The sequence below is a fragment of the Condylura cristata genome, unplaced genomic scaffold (assembly GCF_000260355.1).
Source record: "Condylura cristata isolate star-nosed mole 26May11 unplaced genomic scaffold, ConCri1.0 scaffold00029, whole genome shotgun sequence".
NCBI classification, from domain to species: Eukaryota; Metazoa; Chordata; class Mammalia; order Eulipotyphla; family Talpidae; genus Condylura; species Condylura cristata.
The window spans coordinates 18244467-18268259 of record NW_004567130.1 but is presented as its reverse complement, the minus strand read 5'-3'; the positions used below and the strand labels follow the sequence as shown (position 1 = coordinate 18268259).

The 23793-nt window shown below is 57.3% G+C and overlaps 1 protein-coding gene across 2 annotated transcripts in view; it reads right to left on the bottom strand.

Moving 5' to 3' along the window:
* Nucleotides 1-23793, bottom strand: part of IFT81 (intraflagellar transport 81) — a 48410-nt gene that overhangs the window by 4410 nt on the left and 20207 nt on the right. For both annotated transcript variants that reach the window (XM_004691022.2, XM_012731218.1), the window contains 6 exons: nucleotides 11656-11805; nucleotides 6586-6714; nucleotides 6101-6190; nucleotides 2987-3073; nucleotides 2248-2319; nucleotides 2083-2168 (listed from right to left, as the gene is read on the bottom strand). In XM_004691022.2, coding sequence (XP_004691079.1) covers nucleotides 2083-2168; nucleotides 2248-2319; nucleotides 2987-3073; nucleotides 6101-6190; nucleotides 6586-6714; nucleotides 11656-11805 — 614 coding nt within the window. The remainder of the gene's footprint in view (nucleotides 1-2082; nucleotides 2169-2247; nucleotides 2320-2986; nucleotides 3074-6100; nucleotides 6191-6585; nucleotides 6715-11655; nucleotides 11806-23793) is intronic.

Below are 23793 nucleotides of genomic sequence, written 5' to 3'. Positions count from 1 at the left end.
ATACAGATAACATTACATTGCATTTCTAAGCAAAAGAAACACATGTACTGTCGCAGTATAAAAGACAAAAGTAAGACTTATTGTGTCAGGCAGACTGAAGGATGAGGACGCAGGAACAGACAGCAGAGAGAGCAAGCGGGACTTCAGAACACAAACGTGGGTGGAGACGGGCTGTGTTTCCGGGTGAAGCTCCAGTGAGAAGCTTGAGGAGAAACTGAGTAACACAAAATGAGGACCGTCAAGAAGCCATAAAGAGCGCAGGAAGTGGTGAGGCTTTGCATTCACAGAGGGAGCTCGGGAGCAGACAGACCGCCAGTGAGAGCGATCGCCAGAGTCCCCACAGGGCTACGCCAGCCGGGCCGGTGCCGGGAGTGAGTGGCCAAGGAAAGGAACCCTCAAAGCTCACGTCTCTGCGTCAGACTGCTTGCCGCGTGGCGCTCCAGTGAGAACAGTGAGGGGGTGAAATGGCAGACTGTTCACGAGGAATCTATGGGTGCGGTTCTGGTAGCGCTGAATAATTCATTTACTGCCCAGGCACGAGACAGGCCTGAGTTGTTTCAGAATTCCCATAGTTCTATTTCCTCAAGAAATCAGCAGGCTCGTGTTCTTTTCTCATGCAACACCCTGGCTTTTGCTTTGTCCCATGCATCTACGCGGGCAGTGCCATGAGCGCCAGTGGCACATCCCACACGCTGCGGACTTGGCAGCAGAGAGGCCCTTCACGGCCCAACCGCGCATCCGCCAGCGCACTGCTGCGGTCATCGTGCGCTCAGCCCGGCTCCCGAGCGATGGGTGCTTCTCCTTATTTTAAGGTGAGGGAGCTCTGCGCCCTGCGTCACAAAGCTACAGCCTGGAAAACGCAGGTTAGAAACAAAGTCTGAGGCCATTCTAGTACCCTGAAATAAAACATGCTGCCGCCGTGACGTTCAGCTTGTGAGGCTGTTTCAAAACCAACCGATTTCTCAAGACGTTTGGCCTGACCAGAAAATGCCCTGAAAGCAGAAACGGAGTAAAGAAAACACATTGTCTGTGACAACAACATTCTGACGTTTCATCCGTGAGTTTGGAGTGGCACAGCTCCGTTTCCGTCAGAACATCTGCCCCATGCCCTGGGCCAGTTAGGGACTCTCCTTCTACCAGTTAGGGACTCTCCTTCTACAGAGAAACCACAAGGGAGGAAAGGGTCAGGAGGGTTTCTTAAAGTTGAAGAGACTGACTAGAAAGCTGACAAGGGAAGTCGAGAGACTCCTTGCTTTTCAAGAACAAAATTAACTCTGCAGCTTTGTGGAAGCCACATTACCCACATTACCCGTGTGGACACACTTTCCACGCAGTGGAAGAAACTGAATACATGGCACCGACAGGTGAGCATTGGGGAAAACATCCTCCCTTCGTGCACCTGTAATCGGCCCGCAGTCCCGGGCGCCCTGTGGGTCTCACAGACGCCCCGTTTCCTAGTGCCATGGCCTCATGAGGAGAAACGACCGCAGAGTGGGTGGTAACCCTGCTTGACGGGACCCCACACGGCACCCTGCCGTGGTGAGAGCGGAGCCCCGGCTGTGGGGAGGGCGGAGGTGGCTTGTCCTGCGCGGCTCCCGGGGCGGCATCTCACTCCCGGGGCCGTGAGCCAGCTGGGACAGCCGGGACGGGCTGGGGCAGGCTGGGACGAGCCCGCTGGCTCTGGAGGCCGTAGCCACGAGCTGAGGGGGAGCCGGTGACGGCGTCTAGGTCATGCGGGCTTCACAATCGGTCATGTTGTTGCTTACAAGAAAGCAACATGGAGGTGGTGTGTGGCCTTGGGGGGAGCCACGCCAACGGTTCCACATTGCTTTCCAGGGTGAGCAGCTGCCTCGCACCCGCGAAACGGCCAAGATGGCAACACAGAGCGGCGTCTTTGCGGCCACCGAAAATACAACTCGGCAAGGAATGACACCAGATCCTTTTACCTCTCAGCACTGTACCTACCACTCGCGAGTGTTTGACGAGACACACTCCCGGGAGACGCCTCAGTCACGCTCAGGTGAACACCCAACTGGCACAACCCCGCCCGGCGCCAAGACTCCACAGGTGAAACCCACTTGCCTCACGGCCTTCCTCTTCTCCTGCTGGTCAGACGAGACGTAGGCCCTCATCTCGTCGGCTGCTCGCCGGAGCTGCACTCGTAGGCCCTGAGTGGGGGACTGGGTGTCAGCTCGCACTCTCACACGGACAGGCGCAGACATTTCCTGACTCGCTGGCGAGACTCACCTTAATCATGCAGTTCGTGTAGTGGTATCTGCTCTCTTCCTGAAGACACTCATCGCGGAGCCCTCTGACCTCCTGAGGTATAGAGCACGCGGTGGGCGACGCTGGCGCCGGAGGTCGACACGGCTCTGAGGCGCAGCGCCAGTGTCTCCGGCCAGATCCTCTTGGTCGGCTGCGCCGCCATTTGCTGCCACCGGCTGAGTCAAGGCCTCCCGGGCAGACGCTCACTGCAGCCCCCGGCGGGGCACCGCTCACTGGCTCTGGCCCATGGGCCCAGCACTGCGCCTGGTGCTGGCCAGCACGGTGGCCCACCAGGCAGGTCCGCTGCCCTCCAGGGAGGAGGCAGCACAGGAGGGCGCCCCATGCTGCGCAGCGCAGGGCTGAGGAGGCAAGGCCTCCGTGAGGAGGGGATATCTGGGCTGAGACCGCAGAGGCAGGGGAGAAGGCGGCACGTGCGAGCCCCACACGCAAGGTGAGAACAGGCGTGGCCTGTGGCCGGGCCCAGTGGCTGAGACAGAACAACTGGCTGCAGAGCACAGCAGGGAGCAGAGGAGGGTGGCGGGCGGCGGTCTCACTGGCCCCACTCAAGCACGCGCCCTGGGCCGAGGGAGCGGCCTTGTGTGCCCGCGCAGGGCCGCAGGGCCTCTGACGCACATCAAAGCTGCAGAGTGAGGCTCCGGCTGGAGCAACCCCAGGCACAGGTCATCCGGTACAGGGCCTGCAGGCCAGGCCGGGCCCTTACCTGCTCCAGCTTGGAGCGGTTGCTCTCGAGGCCTGCGGCACAGCTGTCGTACTGGGACTTCTTCTCGCTGCACTCCTGGGTCAGCTCCTGGTAGGACAGGGCGCGTGAGTGAGAGGGAGAAGCTGGCCGGAGTGGCGACGCTGAGCTCCTCAGCGTAGCTGACTTACTCACACAACCATCGGGCTCTGGGGAGCCGCCACAGACAGGCGCTGATGAGGACCAGCCCCGGGGATCACAGTGCTGAAAGACATCAGCGTTTGGTCTCCAGCTGTGCGAGTAGTTTCAAACTTTCCTCCAATGTCACAGTTGATAACTTAGGCCGTTTGAAAATCTGCTATAAAGCCTAGAAATGCTAAAAGTGCCTACACATGCCTGGAAAGGTAAAGCAGACACCCCTTGAGACCCAGCTGAGCTGCGCTCTGGGAGCACAGGAATCAGGCCAGAAACAGGAGCCTCCGGGAGCGGAGAGCCAGCCTGCCGCAGGCAGAGGCCAGCGTCCAGAGGCAGAGGACGCCTGGGCGGAGGGGCGAGTGGGGACCCCATCCCCCCAAGCTGTTTTTCAGCCTGGGAACCTGAGGGTTGGGCCCACACTGGGCTCACACTGGGCTTGGCCAGCCTCAGTAAGTCCGTGGCGCCCAGCGCAGGTCTGCCCGGGAGAGGCGGTTACCCAAACGGGAGGGTCTGGGCAGCACCTAACTTGGTGGAGAGGATCTGCGTATCTAAGGGACTGAGGGGGCTGAAGGCGCTCCTGCATGAGCACCGAGACGGAGGAGTGGGGGGCAGCCCAGCCCTTGGGGGCTTCCGCTCTGCACACGAAGCCCTCCTGTTCCTGAACCTGACGGGCGGGCTGGGAAGTGAATGCTGCTGGGGTGCTGCAGAGGGGGGTGGCGGGGCGCCTGCCCTCAGCAAGGGCGGGGGCTGGCGCAGGTCTGCTCTCCCTGCCGGGCCTAAGAACTCCCGGGCTGAGACACCGACTCGAATCCTAATGCCTGCCAGAGCCACCCTGCAGCCCTGCTGCCAGGCGCCTAAAGACAAAACCCGGATGTAGCTCACAGCCGGGAGTAGGAACAAGAGAGAAACAAGCAATCACTATGGGGGACCAGAAGGGTGACACAAAGCAAGTGGCAGAAGAGAGCGCGCCCGCGGGACCTCAGCTAACAGAGCCCTGCTCAGTCCAAGGCCTGCAAACGGACAGCCCGGTCCACAAACGTGCAGGGGCGGTGGCGGGGGGGTGGGGGGGGCAAGCGACCACCGGGGTCGCTCACAGCGCCAGAAGCGCCACCCCGGGCCTGCAGGGGACATGGTCGCTGTGCACTGCTGCAGGAGCCGAGTGACGGGAACAACCCCGCTGCCCGGAGGCGGCCTGAGACGGCCGCGGCACCTTCTCCTGCGGCTGAGTACACGCCGCAGGCCCGTAACCCCTCCCCGGTCTGGGCAGTCGCCACGGTGAACAGCGATGCCCGGGAATGGGCGCGTCTGACGGCCCATGGCCGGCCGCCAGGCTATAGCGGGGTGCGGAGGGCGGCAAGAGGGGCGCCGGGTGCCGCAGGGCAGGCGGGATCCAGACACCAGTGAGACGCCCAAAGGGAGGGTCTCTGGCAGGTTCACGAACATCCCTGGGCTTGAGTATGAGGCGCAAAGACAGACATCTACCTGGTGTTCACCCACCGACCGGGACCCGTCTATACAGTGAATAAACAGACACTGCGGGGAAGTCGTCGTTAGGTGGGTACCAGATATGCGAGATGAGGCAGCTCCAGAAATGAAAGAAACAACTAGAAAACGGAACCCCCGGTGGTCCAAACTTCGTCACAGAGAGGCAGAAAGGCGCAACCACTCAGGTGAGGTGAAGCCGCAGCCGCAGTGGGCGGAGGAGGCGGTCAGCTGCTGGCCCTCACTGTGGGGAGAGCAGGTACCCTCCGGCAGCCCCTCCTCCCAGGGAGCTCTACAGCACGGGAGTTCCAGGCCAGCCTAGGCGCGTGGGAACACGCGGTGGGCAGCGGAAAATCGACTCTCCCAGGATGGAGTCGTCAGCAAACAGCTGGGCTCCTCTGGGGCTCGGCCTCCCTGCAGCACACCGGCCGGGCAGCCTCGAGGGGACGTGGGCCGGGGTGTGGGCGCACCGGGCCGGGGTGTGGGCGCACCGTGAGCCCTGCGGAGGCACAAGGCAGTGCGCTCAGCCACGAGGCTCACCCGCGGGGGCTGCTGGCCGGGCTGCTTGCGGGAACCCGCCAGGTGCAGGGGAGCTCCCTGGGGGCAGCTTCTGAGCCCCTGCCATCGCAGCAGTCACGGCCCACGCGCAGGGCCCAGGGCGCCTGCCGCAGGAGTGGGGAGCCGGGCCGGCAGGGCCGCAGGGGTGCCGCACCCGGAAGGGGCCGGCAGAGGGAGCCCCGGGTGGGGGGTCAGAGCACGCCAAGCAGGCAAATCTATAGGCAGCAGCGGGCAGGGGCGGCGGCCCAGGGTGGGAGGAGGCTCGGCAACTGGAGCCAGGAGAGGGCCCCACGCAGGCGGCCACTCATCTCGCCACTGGAACACCCATGGCCAGGAAACACGCGCGGACTCCTCCTGCCGCGTCCCGGCGCTGCCGCGTCCCACAAGGCGAACGGCCGCGCGACGGCGAGTCCCGCTCCGGCCCGCACCGCGGAGCAGCGCCGGGTCGACCCCAGCCAGAAACGCATCAGCCGCAGAGTGGCTGACTTGCAGCAGCAGCCGCGTGGGCTCCGGCGCGAGGCCTCGGCGAGCAGTGCCCGCACAGGCGCCGGCTCTAAGCCGAGGACAGAGAGCTGCCGGCGCGGCAGGATGCCCTGTTCGAGGACGGGGGCGGCGGGGCTCTGAGGGAGACAGCACGGACCCGGCTCCACCGGGACTGCGCTCCGGCGGCGGCGCCGACGCCCGTCTGGGCCGGCAGCGCTGCCTCTCGCTCGCTAGCTCCTGGCCAATAAGCAGCGGGGAACAGAGCAGAGGCCTGGTAGGTCACGCGGGTCCTTTCTCTGGCACCTTCTATCGCCATACTGGCGAGGTCTTATTTCCTGTAAATTACCCGAATACAATATTCTAACTACATGTCTGAACAACAGAGAAAGCTAGAAGTTTCACAAAATCAGGTCTACTCACTTGACATTTCTGCCGCAACTGTCGCAGGTCTTTTATAACTGGGGCCAGCGCTGACTTCTTCTCAGCCACCAGTGAATTCAGCTTTTTCACCTGCCACTCAAAAACATAGACGACATAAAAATTCGAATCACAAAAATACCACATGCGTGAAGATACAGACCAAAGTGTCCTATATGGGAGCAAAAAAGAATGAACACATTACTGCTAAACACCGGGCCAGGGGTTCAGGAAATCTTGATTCCTCGGTAAGACGGATGCCGTGTGGCTACTCAAAACATGATTACAGCTGCAAACCGTCAGGAGAAAATACTCAAACCGAACACTGAATGACAAGCCAGACGGCACCTGTGTGCAGCTGCAACCGTCTTCCAGTGAGCAAGTACCCAGGGCAACGCACACGTCAGTGCAGAAGGAGTGACATCCCACACTCTGAAAACACAGAGGCATTCGCCTTTCTACAAGAGAAACTGAAGGGAGGAGATCACCATTTCGGACATGTCGTCCAGGGTCCGGCCTTTCATCTCGTCCACTTCGCTCTTCAGCGCAGACACTCTCTCCAGCTCTTCTTGCGTGTAGCTATATCCAGACACTCCCCTCTTCTCCTCAGTAGTTTGCTTTCAAAGAACAAAAACAGGTGTCAAAAGTGGGAGCCACAAAAAGGGGAGAGAACCGTGATGTTTCCCCGAGTGTGACCTAGCACAGAGCACAGCTGGAGGCAAAGTAGCCAGTTCAGAGCCCTCGGGGCTGCCTCCCTGGGCAGGAGCCGTGCGCCTCTGAGTCCTAACCTCGGGCCAGGGGTTACTGTGGCAGCGGCAGCCGCTGGGACACACCAGCTCGGGCGGCGGGCAGGCTCCGGCCGCAGCGTGCGCGGACTCCAGCGCGGGGCAGCCTGCTCGCGCGCTCACGCCTCTGCGGTCTACGATGCCCACATGTGCCGAGCGGTCCTGGTGCCCAGACACGCAGCAGTGACAATGCAGGATGGGTCCCGCCCTCAGAGAGCTTCTCAGGGGGAGCTCACGCATACGGTGGGGTGAGAGCGGGTTGACCTTAAACAGCAGGGAGTAGAGGATTCCACATGACGCCGCCAGCTGACCCCTGGAGGTGGGAGCTCGGACACAGCAGGTGCACAGCGTGAGCAGGGCGGGGGGGGGTCCCCAGGCTGCCCCCCAGGCTGCAGCTGGCCTGCTGCCTCAGCTGCGTCTGCTGCCCCTGCATTCACAGTGTCCTGGTTTAGATAAGGAGTTATATCATCACCTTATTTTTAGGCCAATGGAAGAGCTTGGACTATTTTAAATGAAATAGGCTTACTGGAGGGCGAGGCCTGGATTTTTATTTGTATTTATTTTGAAAGATTTTATTTACTTTTGTGTACAACTGGGGTGTAGACCAGAGGTGTTGGGGGCAAGAGGACGCCCCAGAGACAGTGGGGAGCAGAACAGGCGGGGTCCCCTGACACCCACTGCTGAGGGGGTCGCGGGGGACAGGAGGGGTCCACTGCGCCCTGGGGTCCCTCCCTGGTGCGGGATGGACTGGGCTGCAGGGGCCGCCCACAGCTTCACAGTGCTGTGCTTCACACCCCTGCCCAGCAGCGAGGCCCCAAGAATAGGACTGTGAAATGGTCACATCTGTGCTGAATCAAACTAGAAGGACAAAGTGGGGCCGGAGGAGGCAGAGCCCCGCAGCCCTCGGGCGGGAGCGCACACCAGCCGGGCTAGCGGGAGCCGAGACGGAGATGCCACCCAGACGCTGGCCTGAGGACCTGAGAGGGCAGGGAGGCCTCTGCCCGGAGAGAAGACCCGGCCTGGGTTTAGGGCTCAGGCCAGGTCTGAGGGAGCAGTGGGGTCACAGTGCAGCTCTGGACGTGTCGCCTAGATGGATGACCAGGGCGCGCTGCAGGGTCGGAATCCAGGCAACTGCAGCCTTGCTGTGCACGTTTACAAGCGGCTGGCGCAGTAAGGGACACGTGATGGGCCAAAGCGCGCTTTGGTGGCCTCTCCGGCCTGGTGTGGCAGAGCTCTCCGCCCACGCAAGGGGCACTGGGGGGTGGGGGCAGGGCCGGCCCGTCCCGCCCTCTGGGCGGAGCCACACTCTGTGGATCGGGGCTGCCTCCTGGGAGTCACCTGGCCCTGACCGGCCCCTGGCTGTGCTGGGCGCTCCTTCCTGGAAACCCAGCCTTGCTCCCAGCAGTGGGCTCGTCTGTGGTGAAGCATCGTCAGTCTGCGTGGCCAACACGGGGGGCCAAGGAGTGCGCGAGTGGCCTGCGGACTCGGTCTGGGCATCCAGCCACGCGCACAGCTCCTGACCTCGCCAGCCCCGTAGGTCCCGACTGCATGCGAGCTGGGGCCTTTAAAGCACGAGCAAGGCAGGGCCCCTGGAGACGGGGCAGGGAGCCCTGGGGCCCGAAGAAATGAGCGAACCAAGGAGAAGGGCAGGAGACCGTGGGGGAGATGGCACGGCCCAGGCGTCCTCTCCCAGCCCAGTGCTGCCAGCCGCCAGGCTGGGCCTTGCCACCGGGAGCCGCTGCGACCAGCGAGGGGCGCTGGCATGAACCCCACAGGACAGAAGCGCCCAGAGGAGAAGCCAAAGCTCTGAGAGAAAAGGGAAGAAGGCCAGCCTGGCCCCCATTTGCACTGAGGCCGCAAGGGGCAGCGGCAGGCAGAGTTGGCCCCCGCCGGCCCCTGGCCACTCTGGCGCTGCCCACCCTCGGCGAGGCCACTAGCACAGCCTGCGTGGGACGGCCGCGGGGCTCAGGGGCCAGCAGGGACTTCAGGCGGGGGTGCAGGCCCCGGCCAAGTGGGGGCCAGGCAGGTGCCCAGTGAGGCCGCCTGGGTGGCTCCCAAGAGCCAGGGCTGTGACGGAGGCCACGGCCGCGACGGTGGGAGCTTCTGCCGGGCCTCCGCCTGCCGCGGCTGCCTCTCGGGAAGAGAGCCGGAGACATACCGGCTCTGTCACCTGGGTCAAGGAGATGTGCGGAGGAATGAAGCTCTCCCAAGGAAGAAGGAACAAGGTCGCAGAAGCCCCTTAGGCGCCGCCAAGAAACCCGCGTCCTGTGGGGACGGGTGGCGAGGCCGAGACGCAGGCTGCGCTTCGTGCTCAGAGAAGGCTTCACACACAGCCCAGGCAAAGGCTCTGTCTGAGGGCCCGGTGCGGGGGCGGGTCGGCATCGCCCCGAGAGCCTGGAACCCCAGTCAGCCTGCGCCCTCCGGCAGGGTGTCTGGCCCAGCGCGCTAAGGCCCTGGGAGAAGCAGGGCAGCGACGTAGAAGAGCGGGGCCGGGCGGGGGTCGGGTGGGGGGTGGCAGGTGCTCATGGCCACGTGAAAGGTGCCGGCCGCTCCCCCCAGCCACCCTAGCCAGAGACAGGTTCCCGACAGCGCACAGGTAGAGGCGACTAAGCCGAGCGCCGCCCCTGCCTCCCTCTCACACCTCGCCCCTCCCCACCGGTGCTGCCCCTCTGGCAGCAGTGGACAGGGCCTGAGCCCGTTCGGAAGCCCCCCGCCTCGCCGAAGCCCACGAGCCAGCCAGCGGCTGGCAGCTCGCAGTAGGTCCCATCAGCCCTGTGAGGTGCAGCGCCGCACCCCGGGATTTGGGGCAGTGAGCTGCTTCTCGGCCCGGGCCTCAGAGCACCACCCTGCTGGCGACAGCCCGGGCAGCGTGTCCGCGGGCCAGGGGCCACTTCCTGCAGCAGCGGCATGGCGGGGGACACGCGGTCAGGACTCCGTTATGGGCCAAATTCACACAGGTGCACGGATGAGGGAGGTGCTGGCCGCAGACCCTGGCCCCGAGTCCGAGTCCCTTTCCGAGGAACGCGAGCAGGCAGCCGCGACACCGCAGGGCGCCTGTCCACCACCTCGGAGCCGGAGCGGCATGGCAGGGCCCGCCCTGGCCCAGCCCGGCCCTTGCGGCCTGCCGACGCTGGCTTTGGCTCCATCACCGCTTTTCTCCCCGCCTCCGCTGCACCCTCTGCACCCACCGGCGTCACTGCTGCAAAAGGCCTGTTCATGCAGTTGCGGTACTAGCGCCCAGCTTCCCAAAGACGGGCTCGGCTGGGGGGCCGGCGGGCCGGGGAAGCACCCGCCCAGCGTGCGGGACATCTGGACGGGCGGCAGGGAGCGCAGTGGGCTGTCCTGGGCCAGGGCAGCGGTGGGCTTGACTTGCACTGTACAGTCCCTCGCCAGGCTTCCGGCCACTCTCCGACCAGCCGCGCGGGCAGTGAGCCGAGGATGGCCCTGAGCAGCGCCGTGGGGGTGCAGGCAGCCGGCCTCCCCCATTCCCAGGATCGCCCTCGGGCCAAGGGGGCGCGCCTCCCCAGGGGGCAGCAGTGACTTGGGGAGTGCAGCCCCTGGGGACCGGGTCCTGGGCCGGGCTGCCTCATGCTGCCCCGTCTGTCCCCCTCGCTGCCCTTCTGAAGACGCTCTCTCCTGCCACAAGCCAGCTCTGGCTCTAGGGGACTTAAGGAAGAATGTGAAGTAAGAACTGACGAGCTAGAAGGAAAAACAGGGAAAGAAACAGTCTTGGCTAGAGATTCTGACGCACCTCTCCCGTCACCGGTGGGCACACCTCTCCCCTTCCCGATGGGCACACCTCTCCCCTCACCAGTGGAAGGTTTGAATATTATGCTTGACTGAAATCTAGAACCAGCCCGAAAAACAGCACCAGAGAAGCTTTCCAGCTGCATGTGAACAACGGCCAAAACCAATCACGGGCCAGGCGGAAACGCAACACTCAACGCTTTCAGAGGACTGGAACCACGCATGTTCTCCAGGCAGGGAATAAGCTAGAAGTAAACGACCGGAAGGCATCGAAAACCCCTCAGTGGCCGGAAGCAATAACCAGGAGGCCCAAGAAGTCACAAGAGGTCAGAAGACACTCGGAAGCGAACTGTAGAGCAGCTGCTGCACGCCCAGCGAAAGGCCGTTTCCTCCTGGTACGGGAAACAGTTAGATCTCCCATCATAAGTTTCTACAAGCAAAGTATCTGCCAGCACAACACGGAAGCGCCCTAATGCCGGCTGAGCATGTGTATTGTAGCACCTGCTGGAGCAGCTCCCCCACAGGTGGGCGTCAAACTCAGCGAGACCAGGGAAACGCAGGGGTTGTGGCGTCCGCCGAGCCCCTCGCCCTGCTGGTGCACGGACCGCTCTGGGCATGACTGCCAGCGAGACGGTGCGCACACAGGGGCTGAGCCGCGTGCAGCGCAGCCCCAGCCTTTCTGCTCCAGGCTCTGGACGCGGCCCAGAGGTCTTGCCCAAGGGCCAGGCCAGGAGAAATACACGTCCCGTCGACACTCCTGGCAACGCGGTCATTCACACACCAACCAGCTAAGCAAGCGAAAAACCCACTTGGAATTCAAGGTCTATTCATCACATGGCCCAAGGTCAGCACACCTCAATAAGTCAGTGCTGACGGTCACTAACATCCGTTTGGATGATCTCTCGTAATTAATCAAAGAAAATGAGAAACTTTTTGACTTCCCAATACCAACACTGCCCTCAATGCAACGCTGTAACGCATAAGCCTCCAGGCATTCATGTTTTTAACACCCAGAGATGTAAGTACCAGTTGCTGTTGAATATTTTCATGCCGTTGCTTGAGAAGTTCTTCTGTCCTCTGCAGCAGGCCAAATTCAGCTTTAAATTCAGCTATTATCTGGTGCTTCTTTTTGAACACTGTGCTCTTGCTTCGGAGTTTACTGACATAACGCTTGAACTGTAAAAGAAACCAGCACACAGGTAGTGAGTAGAAAAGCCACTGCCAAAGTCAATGAAACCTCTCCCCATTAGGAGAAAAAACGATCTTTTCTACCAGTGTCTGCTGCAGTTACATAAAACGTAGTTTCAGCAGAAAACTTGAGAAGATGAACTACTCCATCGAAATAGTGCTTGGAGCCGTGATCATGTTGTCAAGCCATCTACGAAGCTACTCATCTTGGGCTCGATAGGTAAGAACTGGGAAAGCAAAAACTGATGGCTATAAAAATAAAGTGTCAGAAAACGTGGACAAAGTAGGAGAGCAGCTCTGCGACCCTGAGCTGAAACTCATGCCAATGTCACTGTCACAACCTGGGCTCACGGCTGCTGGCTTCAGGTGCGTACCCCTGTGAAACTGGGGCCGCACTGCTCTTCCCTAACAGACAGAACCTCAGCGAGCAATGCCAACTAGAATTTAGAAAAGCAAAGCAAACGAGTACTTCAATGCGGTCATTTGCTATGTCAAATAGTCCGTTTTTCTTGACTGTCACTGAGTACCCGCTGTGCATACAGCTTCCTATCAAGAAGCTCAGTCTCGCCTCGCCAAACTTGAGGAGTGGAGAAGGCAAACACCGAACTGCTACCTACAGCCATGGTGAGCGCTGAGACCAGGGGAGGGCCTGAGAAGAAGAAACAGGAGTTGAGCTGGCTGGGATGAAGGTGGGGGCGGGTAGGTGGGTGATGTCAAAGTTCTCCAGTTATAAATAAGCCGAATAATTTTATCTAAGCCAAAACTGGAGAACTAGGAGTGTGTCAGAGGGAGGAGGAAGGGCGAGGACACTTGGGTGGAGCTGCGAGCGTATGGTCCCGAAGCGCCAGTCTGTTAAAAGCACCAACTGACTTGAGAAGCCAATGCCAGCGGCAAATATGAAAAATCCCTGCTATCTCTGAAGCAGAAAACAATACTGAAAACAACCACCTTATGGCGTTAGCAGGTATCTTGTTATGGTTTTGGTTTACATTTCCCTGATTATAAGGGACTGTGGACATGCTTTCTACGCCTGTTGGCCATGTGCATTTCCTCTTTGGAGAAGTTACCTTTTACATGTCAAAAACACTTGCAACAGCTGTTGGCAAGGATGTGGTGAAAAGGAACTTTCCTGCCCTGCCGGTGGGGTGCAGACGGGCCCAGCCACTATGGACAGCTGGGTGGGGATCCTCAGACCACTGAGAATGGAGCCACCATATGACCCAATAATTCCACTCCTGGGGACCTACCCAAAGGACACACACACATTAACTCCAAAAGGACACGTGCACCCCTGTGCTTACTGCAGCGCTAGTTACAATGGGTAAAACCTGGAGACAACCCAAATGTCCAAAAATAAATGACTGGCTCAAGAAGGTGTGGTCTATATACACAACGGAATACTATACAGCAAGCAAAAAAGATAAACTTGTGCCATTTGCAGCAACATAGGTGGTGCCAGAAGGAATTATGCTCAGTGGAATAAGTCAGAACAAGAAAGAAAAACATCGATGGTCTCACTTATAGGAGGAGTATAGGGGAACCAAATGAGATACAGGGGAAATAATAACAATACAAGACAAAAAAAAACAGACAGACAATTATCAACCAGAGGAGACGCCCTCAGGTGGGAGAGGGGAGGGGCCAGGAGGAGGTGGGAGGAACACAGGTGACGGTGACCGATGATGGTGACCGCTGAGGTGGGGGAGGAACTCAGAAGGGGGAGGGGGAAAGCAAACACTTTTAAAATGAACAATGGTGTAAAAATAAATAAAGAAATAAAATCAACACCACCAAGTTCCTCTTATATTATCACTGGTACTAACAATTTTCACATCACTTTCCTACATAAAATACTTCTCTTTTTGCTTTGACTAGCCTTTTATTAGCTGCATTAAAAAGAAAATTTCCGGGCCCTCCCGGGTAAAAGCATAGCACTGAGAAGCTTAAGCCACTCCCGCATGAGTTCGATTCCCGCCTGCCCCGGAGGAGATCCACATGGCGCGGCAGACCTCTCCTGACCCGCCCGCTGCTCCCCTCAGCAGTGTGCTTCATCAGTCGGCCTGTTCTGCTCCCCTCTCTGTCTTTGGTGAATCCTCTCACCCTCCACATTTCTGGTCTGTACCCCAGCTCTATATGAATAAATAAATAAATCTTTAAAAAAAAAAAGAAAAGAAAATTTCCACTGTTAAGAAACCTTGTCTTACTACATTTAAACCATTACTGTAAAACAAAACCCTCCGCATTACATACTATGAAATAACTGAGAATCGCAGCCTTTTAAATGCCCAATCTTTTTTAAAAGCTAATTTGGAGGAGGGGGGGCTATAAATAGTTTATGAATAAAAGTAACAAACATATTACAGAAATTTTAGAAAACAGAAAAAGGAAAAATTCACTCACGGCCGCTACCCTACAGCAAGTTTTACTACTCTGTCGGCTTTTCCCTCCCGACTCTCAGGTCAGCACTGCAGCAACGTCAGGTAGTAAAGTAGGTGCGGAGACATTTCTAAAATCTTAAGTTTCTTTAAAACTCCACGGATTCCCGAATATACAAAGACATTCCTTAAGTATGGTAAAGTAAACACTCTTCACATAAAAATAACCTTCTTACTCCTAGTTTAGATATTTTTTAAACTTGAGTTAAACTTCAACAGAAGAGAAGAACACGTGTTTTCGGAGGAAGGAAATTCAAAGTATTTTTCTGTTCGTGATTAAGTCAATTTTAAAACCAAGGAACCCAGCCCCTCCCCAGCAAATCCTCAACCGGCAGATGACTGACACAGCTTAAAAGCGGACGCCTGTCCAGCGCCTTTGCGGGGGCCGCCAGGCCCACGCGCAGCTGCCCCCAAGGCCCGGCCGGTGTCCCAGTGATCCGCCGCGCCTGCCCCCCCCAAACCCCCCCGCCTTGCGCCAGTCGGGCTGGACCCCTCCTCCGCCCTGAACCGTTTTTCAAAAGCGAAGCGCCGGCCATGTTCTGGGAGCCGGACCCTCGCAGGACTCTCGAGCGCCCCGCAGGTGGGCGACATGCCTGGCCTGGGCCGACCCGGGGCGAGGGACCTCGCTGGCTTGGCACCGGGGGGGCGGGGGGCCGGCCGCTCCTTCGCCCGGAGCTTGTGCCGTCATTTGCCTTTTAGTAGGTCTCTGAGTTTCCAAAATGTGAAAAATAAAACAAAATCAAAACACCCGCTGCACCCAGAGTCAAACTCCTGACCAGTCGGCTGGCCTCGGGGCGCCGGACCCGGCCGCTGCAGATGCCTTGCCGTTCGCACTTCTGAGACTCTCAGCTCCGTCAAAAGTCTTTTTCCGGCCTGTCTGTCCACTGAGTTCATACTCACTGTGGCTCGCGGCCTTCCCAGCCCTTTGGCCTCAGGGGCCACCAGGGCTGTTTAAATCACAGGCTCGCAGGGGTCTGTGTCAGTTGGACTCGTGGGTACTTCAGCTATAAGGAAATTTAGGGTGAGGAAAAGGAAGCCAAGCACACGCCCTGAGACCCCGAGTTGGGGTGACCGGCCCCTTCCCTTCCCCTCAGTGAGGGCAGGGCCAGGGTGGGGCCTCAGGTGAGTCAGCCATGCATGCAGCGCGAGGCTGCGGAGGGCAGGGGCAGACCCGGTGCCTGAGGACACAGGGTGACCACAGGGGTAAGGGCCAGTCTGGGCCGAGAGGCACACAAAAGTCTGCCCAGCCAAAAAAAATGAGGTCAGTTCAGTTTTTCTTCTTCTTTTAATTATTTCTTTTTATCACGGTCACTGTGGAGTGAAGGGCAGGCCGAGGGTGCCCAGCAGGCCATGCGGCCCCCTGTTTCTGCAGCCCTGGCCACAGGCTCCTAAGGCCTGCGCAGCCGTGACCCTGAGAGGCGACCAGCGGGAAGGCCGGCGACGCTAAGGCCTCTTGTCCAGTGGGACGCCCCGGCTTCCCAGGAAGTTCAGAGTAAACAGCCACTGAGAAGCGCGGATTCCAGATTCTGGAGGACACACTGCAGGCCGAGGAGCGGCTGTCTTCAGGAAGCGACTGAAGTCGGGAAAGATATTCTTTTCACCATATGCTCTTGTGGCATGGTATTGTTTTTAAACTACATATAAATATGCTTACGATTCACTTATAGCATTATAAATACTTTATAATAAAGCGAAGTCATAATTATCCTACAAGGGTAACACCCGCCACACAAAATCCCCATCACTAATGAAAATCGAACAGCTGATTGATTTTATTTTGAATAGACTTTACTATTAAAGAATTACAAGTATGGCCCCTCCCTGATGGCGCAACGGGTTAGGACGCAGCACTGCAGGCTGACTGCAGCCGCTTCAGTGTGAGTTCGATCCCGGGGCAGGGAGGGACCCACAGGGGCGGCAGGCCTCTCCTGTCTCCCCGCTGTTCCCCTCAGCAGTGGACTTCATCAACTGCCTGTTCTGCTGCCCACTCTGTCTCTGAGGAGTCCCCTCACTGCCCCGCACCTCCCCTCACTGCCCCGCACCCCCAGTTCTGTATGCATTAATAAATAAATTGCTTAAATAAGTAAAGAAGGGCTTTTAACTTTAAAAATAATATGACAAAACCCACCTGCTTTGGCTTGGGATATAAGCAACAACAACTTCTTGGAAAAGCTTTCCGTAGTGCACTCACTCAGGTCATCGAGCAAATAGGTCACTAAGTGACCGGCTGGCCCGCCGCATGCAGGGAAGCTGCTCCACCTGCGTTCGCCGAACGCTCGCACGGCGGCCACCTGTATCCTGTCACCTGTGAGAGCGCAGCGTGCCGGGGGTGCTGAGGTCAGGAGGATGAAAGCCTCACAGCACCGGCCTCTGGCTTGGGACCCACAGGACAGACTGAGCAGCTTTGCGATCACAGGAAATGGACAGGTGCTTTCTCCTTTTAGCCACTTGATAGGTTTTGGAATGTCTAACAGCAGTGACCAGAGTCCAGGCAACTTCTTTAAGTGGACAAACAGCTCACCCCCTAGGTAGGCACCACTCAGAAATGCTTCTCAAGCTCTTCTGGAACTCAGAAGTGTCACTGGATTCCAGACTTCGCTCTGGGTATTTATGTGGAAACAAGAATCTTGCGCTGCAAATGTCCACCCCGGTATCTACCTAGCAGAACTGTCTCCATGGAGTCCGCGGGGAGGACTTTGCGGGCACTTCAGGGGCCAGCAGCCACAAAGGGCGGTTTCTTCAGCGCTTTATTCCCTGCCGCACAGAAGACCTCTCGAGAAATAAAAACAACTCGCCAGAGTTCAGCAAGTTAGAAAAATGGGAGTGGAATGAGTAGGTTTGTCCTCAAGCGCTGTCAGCCCCACATCAGCTATTTCCCACTTAAATCAAAGCACACTATTGGTTTGTAAGCACAGACAACTACAGAAATAGGCCCAAGGCCTCAGGGATGAGGGGACACCACCATCCCAGAGACATGTGGGTGCCTGGTTCATGTCAGCGCCGCGTACCTGCCTCAATTCAGAAGCACAAAACTGGGAAATCCTATCGCTTCACGTCATACTTAAGCCTCTTGAACTCCCCAGGGCCTGGACTTCGAGCTAGTTATTTTAAGGCTAAAAAATAAAGGGGGGCCCTCCCAGGTGGCGCAATGGTTTATGACTCAGCACTGCAAGCCGGCTGCAGCCACTTCCGTGCAAGTTCGATCCCCGGCCAGGGAGTGACCCACAGGGCGTGGCAGACCTCTCCGTCTCCCCACTGCTCCCTCAGCAGTGTGCTTCGTCAATCTGCCTATCCTGCTCCCCACTCTGTCTCTGGTGAGTCCTCTCGCTGTCCCTGCACCTCCGGCCTGTACCCCAGTTCTATATGTATAAATAAATAAATCTTTTTTAAAAAAAAGCTGCTTCAAAGCAACCTGTGCATTCTGCTAGAATTATAATCTTTTCAAATCACCCATCATAACGAGTGTCACTTAAACCCACATACAATCCTATTCTGACCTTTTCCAACCTGTTAGTATGGCATTTTTAACTTTAAATTAGAAAATCTCATCAAATTGAGCATAAACAAAGTAATTACCCACATATGGTGGTAGACTTTTAACTGCTAATTCTTTAGAGCGTCTACAGTCAGCAGTATGATATATGCTGGAGAAATCTGTCTTAAATGAAATGTGTGGCACAGAAACATTCCTCTCTGACACACAATTATTTGTATCATCCAAGCTCTCTGTGCTTCTATTATAAATCAAACGAGCCACGATGCAGCTGTTACTATTACTAATGGGTTTTTCCAACTGCTGTCCAAGCAATTAACTTGCAAACATTTTTCTATGCAAAGGTTTCTTCAAGTTTTGTTTTTGGTTTTTTTTTTTAAGATTTATTTATTTGTTCACACAGAACTGGGGTACAGGTCAGAGGCTCAGGGGCGGCAAGAGGCTTCACCAGAGACAGATGGGGAGCAGAACAGAGATCGACGAAGTACACTGCGGAGGGGAGCAGCGGGTGGGTCAGGAGAGATCTGCCGCACCATGTGGTCACCTCCCCGGCAGGCGGGAATCGAACTCATGCTCATGCGGAAGTGGCTTTAGCTTCTCAGTGCTGTGCTTTAACCCGCTGCGCCACCAGGGAGGGCCTCAAGTTTTGTCTTAAAGCTGCAGCCCTACCTAGACCGCCAGCCAATACACCACTTTACTCAGAGACCAGAATGACACATCTGACTCTGTTTTGTTCTATCACTTGGGAGGTTTACAGGGGCCTTAGGTCCCGTCCTGAACTCTCCCCAAGTATAATGTGCTTTGAACGGTTCTAAAAATAACCCAGGTTTGCCCGAGCTCACCTACAAGGGTGGGTGGCTCAGTCACAAGCGTCAAAATCTGATTCCTTCGTTTTCAGGACCTGACGGCTACAGCTCGTCCAACCAGGATCCCTATCGTCGTTGCACTTCTCTTCGAGGTATTTGAACATTTCATGATCTTTGCATTTCAGCTCTAGGATTTCCGTCAGAACTGTCACAGATTGAAGCTGCTCACAGCCAGCACCTGGCCTGCAGTTTTCCAGGGGCCTCCCTGGGGACAGCTGCGCTCCTGCAGTGCTTGGGAAAACACGCAGGGCCAACCAGTGCCACACCGCCGGGGCTTCTCCCGTCTGCCGTGTGCCCACGGCCTCTTAACCAGAGGATCCTCTGCTGTTCACTCAGACACAAGAGGACAACAGCCCTGGGGAAGGGGCAGCTCTGAGGAAGGAGCCATGTCTGGGGAAGGGACCGTCCAGGGGAAGGGGCTTAGTTTGCTTTTCCCGATCACAGCCCAGACGCCGAGGCCTCAGTGTGACTGGGCGGGCAGGGGGTCACTCAGCCACGGGACACTGGCCCCAACGGTCATCTCCACCACGGGAGATAGAGCCGCAAGCGCAGGCGGGAATTGGCAGGTCCTCAGGAGACCTGAGGGAGACGGCCAGGGTTGACTGGTGTCTAAGAATATGAAATAGGTGACTGTGTTCCAGTCAAGAGCCACAGAGAGCAGTTTTTTCTCCTCACTTTCTTTTACTAAGAAGGTTTTAGTTGCCAATTTTTAAATGTTATCACTTTTTTTAAAAAAAAAAGATTTATTTATTGATGCACAGAACTGGGGTGCTGGCCAGAGGTGCAGGGGCAGTGCGAGGATTCACCAGAGACAGAGTGGGGAGCAGGACAGGCAGACTGACCAAGTCCACTGCTGAGGGGAGTGGCGGGAGGGTCAGGGCGGGTCTGCCGCGGCCTGTGGGTCACCTCCGGGGATCGAACTCACACTGAAATGGCTGCAGCCGTCTTGAGTGCTGCGCTTTAACCCTCCGGGCTGCCAGGGAGGGCCTGTTATCCCTTTCTGATAAAAAATATACCTCTAGGCCCTCCCTGGTGGCGCAGCGGGTTAAAGCACAGCACTGAGAATCTGAAGCCACTTCCACATGAGTTCGATTCCTGCCTGCCGCCTGCCCCGGAGGAGACCACATGGCGAGCCAGACCTCTCCTGGCCTGCCCGCTGCTTCCCTCAGCAGTGTACTTCGTAGATCTGCCTGTTCTGCTCCCCACTCTGTCTCTGGTGAAGCCTCTCACCGCCCCTGAACCTCTGGCCTGTACCCCAGTTCTGTATGCACAAATAAATAAATAAATTTTTAAAAAAAAAAAAAAAATATATACCTCTAGATACTGCATTTTCATTCAGGTTCTGCACACCGTCACATCTGCCCGTGCAGGTGAGGTCAGAGAGTGGAGACCGGCCTCCGCTGCAGAGCTGACCAGGCTCAGGGGACGCAGGAAGGCAGCAGTGGCCCTGTGTGCTGTGGGCAGCACGCAGGCACGGCGCGCGTGGCCCGGGGCACTAGGGTGGTGGTGTGTGACCGGTGGCAACACACAGGCATGATGTCTGGACAAGACGCTACTCAGCTCTGAGAGCTTGAAAGAGTCTGATCACAGCAAACTTTCCTGCCAATTTTCAGGCATAACTGTGACCACAGACACTAAGTTTTCTTTCTCCCTACACTGACGCCTGCATAAAGGAAGTCATTTCCGTGGAGACATTTGAACACTCGAAAATATGGTAGCCGCAGTCACTTAGTATGGTGGCTCTTCCTCAGTGCTGCAGCTTGGACTGCGAATAACAGCAACAATTCATGCGTTAAATACACACAGATTGTTCTAAGTCGATAAACTTGTCTGGAAAAAAAGGGGGGAGGGCCCTCCCTGATGGCTCAGCGGGTTAAAGCACTGCACTAAGAAGCTAAAGTCACTTCTACATGAGTTCGATTCCCGCCTGCCCCGGAGGTGACCACAGGGCGCGGCAGACCTCTCCTGACCTGCCCACTGCTCCCCTCAGCAGTGTACTTTGTCGATCTGCTGTTCTGCTCCTGGCTCTGTCTCTGGTGAAGCCTTTCACCCTCCGCATCTCTGGCCTGTACCCCAATTCTATGTGAATAAATAAATAAAATCTTTAAAACAAAAAGGGGGGGAACCCCGCTGGGTGAGAAAAGATTCCATAGGCAGAGTTGAGAAAGGACAGGTGAGAAGCAAACAACTTCAGTCAGTAACTGCCCAGAGTAATTCACAGAATATATGCAAAAACATAAATCAATAGTAAAAACTGCAATCCACTAGGGAAAAAGCAGACACGAACAGGCAAACGCTAGAAGACATTTAAATGACTAGCCTGTGTGTGGACAGATGCTTGCTCTCACTCGTGATCAAGAAAAACACACCGAGACTGTCAGAATGGGAACTCGACTAGCTGTCGGTGCCCTGCCCGCCTCGAGGGGCCGTGTTCCTGCGCTGTCTCCGTGGGGCAAGCTTGGCGCCTCTGTCTGAGGACCCCGTGTGCAGACAGAGGCCGTGAGCGGTCCACAGGCAGCGCTGGGGGGCCCTCAGGTGGGGTCCGACATGCCCCGTGTGCATGCGCCAGCCCCACTCGCAGCGCTCCCAGCTCCCACGAGGGCGCTGTCCCGGCGCAAGCAGGCGGCATGGCAGGGTGCAGCGGGCAGGCCAGGCCCCCGCGCCGAGGTGGCTCCCGCGAGCGCAGGACGCGCACGTGCAGGGGCCCAGCAGCCCAGTAACGCGAGCTGCTCGGCCTGCGGCGCCATCCTCGACAGGTCAAGGTGAAATTCTCAGGCTCGGCGTTTCCTGCCCACTTAACCAGAACCCGCTCTTTCTCTGAGCTTCCAGACTTCTCATCCGCACTGGCAACTCTCTGCAGACTCTGGGGTAACTCTCAAAACAGGAAGGGGAAAACGTGACGTGCTCTCCCGGGTATGATTTCGCCCGCAGGCGGAGACCACAAGCTTGTCGGGGAGCAGAGCCGTTTTCCTCAGAGCCGCGTTTCCAAAGAGTGAGGTGGACAGTAGTCGGCGCGCAGGCCTGGGCTCCTCGGCACCTTGACGGTGGACCAGGCTGCCTTGGCAGACACTGCTACCGACGCCTGACATTGCCCTATCAACGGTCACAGGGCACCATCTTCTAGACTGCAGTCATCTGACCTCTCGGAGGGGTCCAGCCTCTGCGCAGTCACAGTCGGTAGCGCAATGTGGCCTGGGGAGTCAGTGTGACTCTGCGCCTTGTTCGTAGCGCAACGTGGCCTGGGGAGTCAGTGTGACTCCATGCGCCTTGTTCCTTCGACTGTAAAAATGCTGAAGATCATCAAGTCTCTCTCGAGTTATTGAATGAAAAAAATGAGATGTTTGTGGAGCCCAACACAGTGCCTGACACATGGTGCCTACAGACTACTGCTAAGATCCTTAATCTAAATTACTGATAACAAACCAGTCAGAGCCTGGTACAAAACTCCACGGCCTTTCCTGGGTGACTCACTTAGAGTGAACATAAATCAAAGTTCTTTTCTCTTTTAAAAGAGAGAAAGTTTATCTATTTAGCTAGCACAGAAGAAATGGGGTGCAGGCCAGAGGCGCGGGCTGAGAGGACGCCCCAAAGACAGAGTGGGGAGCAGGACAGGTGGATCCACTGACACCCATGGCTGAGGGGACCACGGGGGACAGGCGGGGTCTGCTGCGCCCTGGGGTCCCTTCCTGCAGGGCCTCGAACTCAGGCTGCAGTGGTGATGGGGCTGAGACTTAACCCCTGTGCCACCAGCGAGGCCCAGAAATCAAAATCTTTTAAAACATTAATTCAATCAGGTTTATACTTAGTTATTATGTTTAACTCCAGTGTTAAAAAAGCCTTAAATATAAAAGTCAGATTAACATCAATTTTTAGTTAGTGTGAAGAGACTGTACTCTCTAAATTTAATCTTCTTATCATCTACCAACTGCTTATGCAACAAATCAAGATAGACCAGACTGGCGAGAAAATATCTGAGAAGATGATTTCGGCCGCTTAAGCGCTTCTGATGCAGAGACACCCCTGCCCTTGCTCCAGAGCTGCCTCCTTCCGACACTCGTCTCTCATTAAGGAAGACGCTCCCGCATTTCATCTCCTGCCAGACTGCTAGCTGCTGGCAGTCGGGGCCACACGAGTCTCCACGTTTAACCCTGACTCTGTCCCGCTCAGACCCGCCGCTGAGAGACAGGCGCATACATACTGGGCGCCACACCGGGCTCAGCTGGCTGGGGGCCCCCTGCCCCCCGTCCCCCCTTCTGTGTCAGCGATACCGCGCCACACAGGGCCATCTCCAGCAGCAGACAGCAGCGCCACCCCAGGCCCAGCGCTCAAGGCGATGGCGCCACCCAGGCCCAGGTGGGAGGGACCCACGACCGCCCAGCCCATGCTGGCTGCGACGCTCAGTCCTCGGATTCTCGACCGTCATTCTTCCATGGCTGCCCTCGGGCCCTGCAAGGCCCTCACCCTGCTCCACACCTGAAACCTCAGCGAAGCCAAGCGACCTGCTCCTCGTCCACAGGAACAGAGGACTGGGGCCAGCGGGCCACGTACTGTCCACTGACGCCACACTCCGGCCCAGCTTCGCTGGGAGAAAGGCCGCGACCCTCTGGCAGGGAGGAGGCCTCACAGACACCCAGCCCGGCGGCCTCGCCTCCCTCTCCACCGCCCTCGCGGCTCCTGACGCCCTCTGCCCCTCCCCTGCTGAGGGGACAGATGGCGGCAGAAGACACGATGCTCTGGTGATCACCATGGGACAGCAGACGCCGTTGCCGGGAAGTCCAGTGAGAGCGTAGTGTGTGCAGCGTGACAAACTCCTCCCAGGTCCATATGCCGATCACTTATCACAGTAGAAAACGCGACGAGTCTACCGAGATTTGTTCCTCTAAGTTATGCTTAATGTTCCCAACACCTTCTGTTCTCTTAGGTAACTGCCAAATGATTTCCTTCACTTGTCCTAGTTCCCGACTAGACAGACATTGTTTAAAAATTAAGTTGAGCTGGTCGTTTCCAAAGTTATCTTTTTCCCCTTTAAAAAACGTAAGCAGGGCCCTCCCTGGTGGCGCAGCGGGTTAAAGCACAGCATTGAGAATCTAAAGCCACTTCCGCATGAGTTCGATTCCCGCCTGCCTCCTGCCCCGGAGGAGACCACATGGCGAGCCAGACCTCTCCTGGCCCGCCCGCTGCT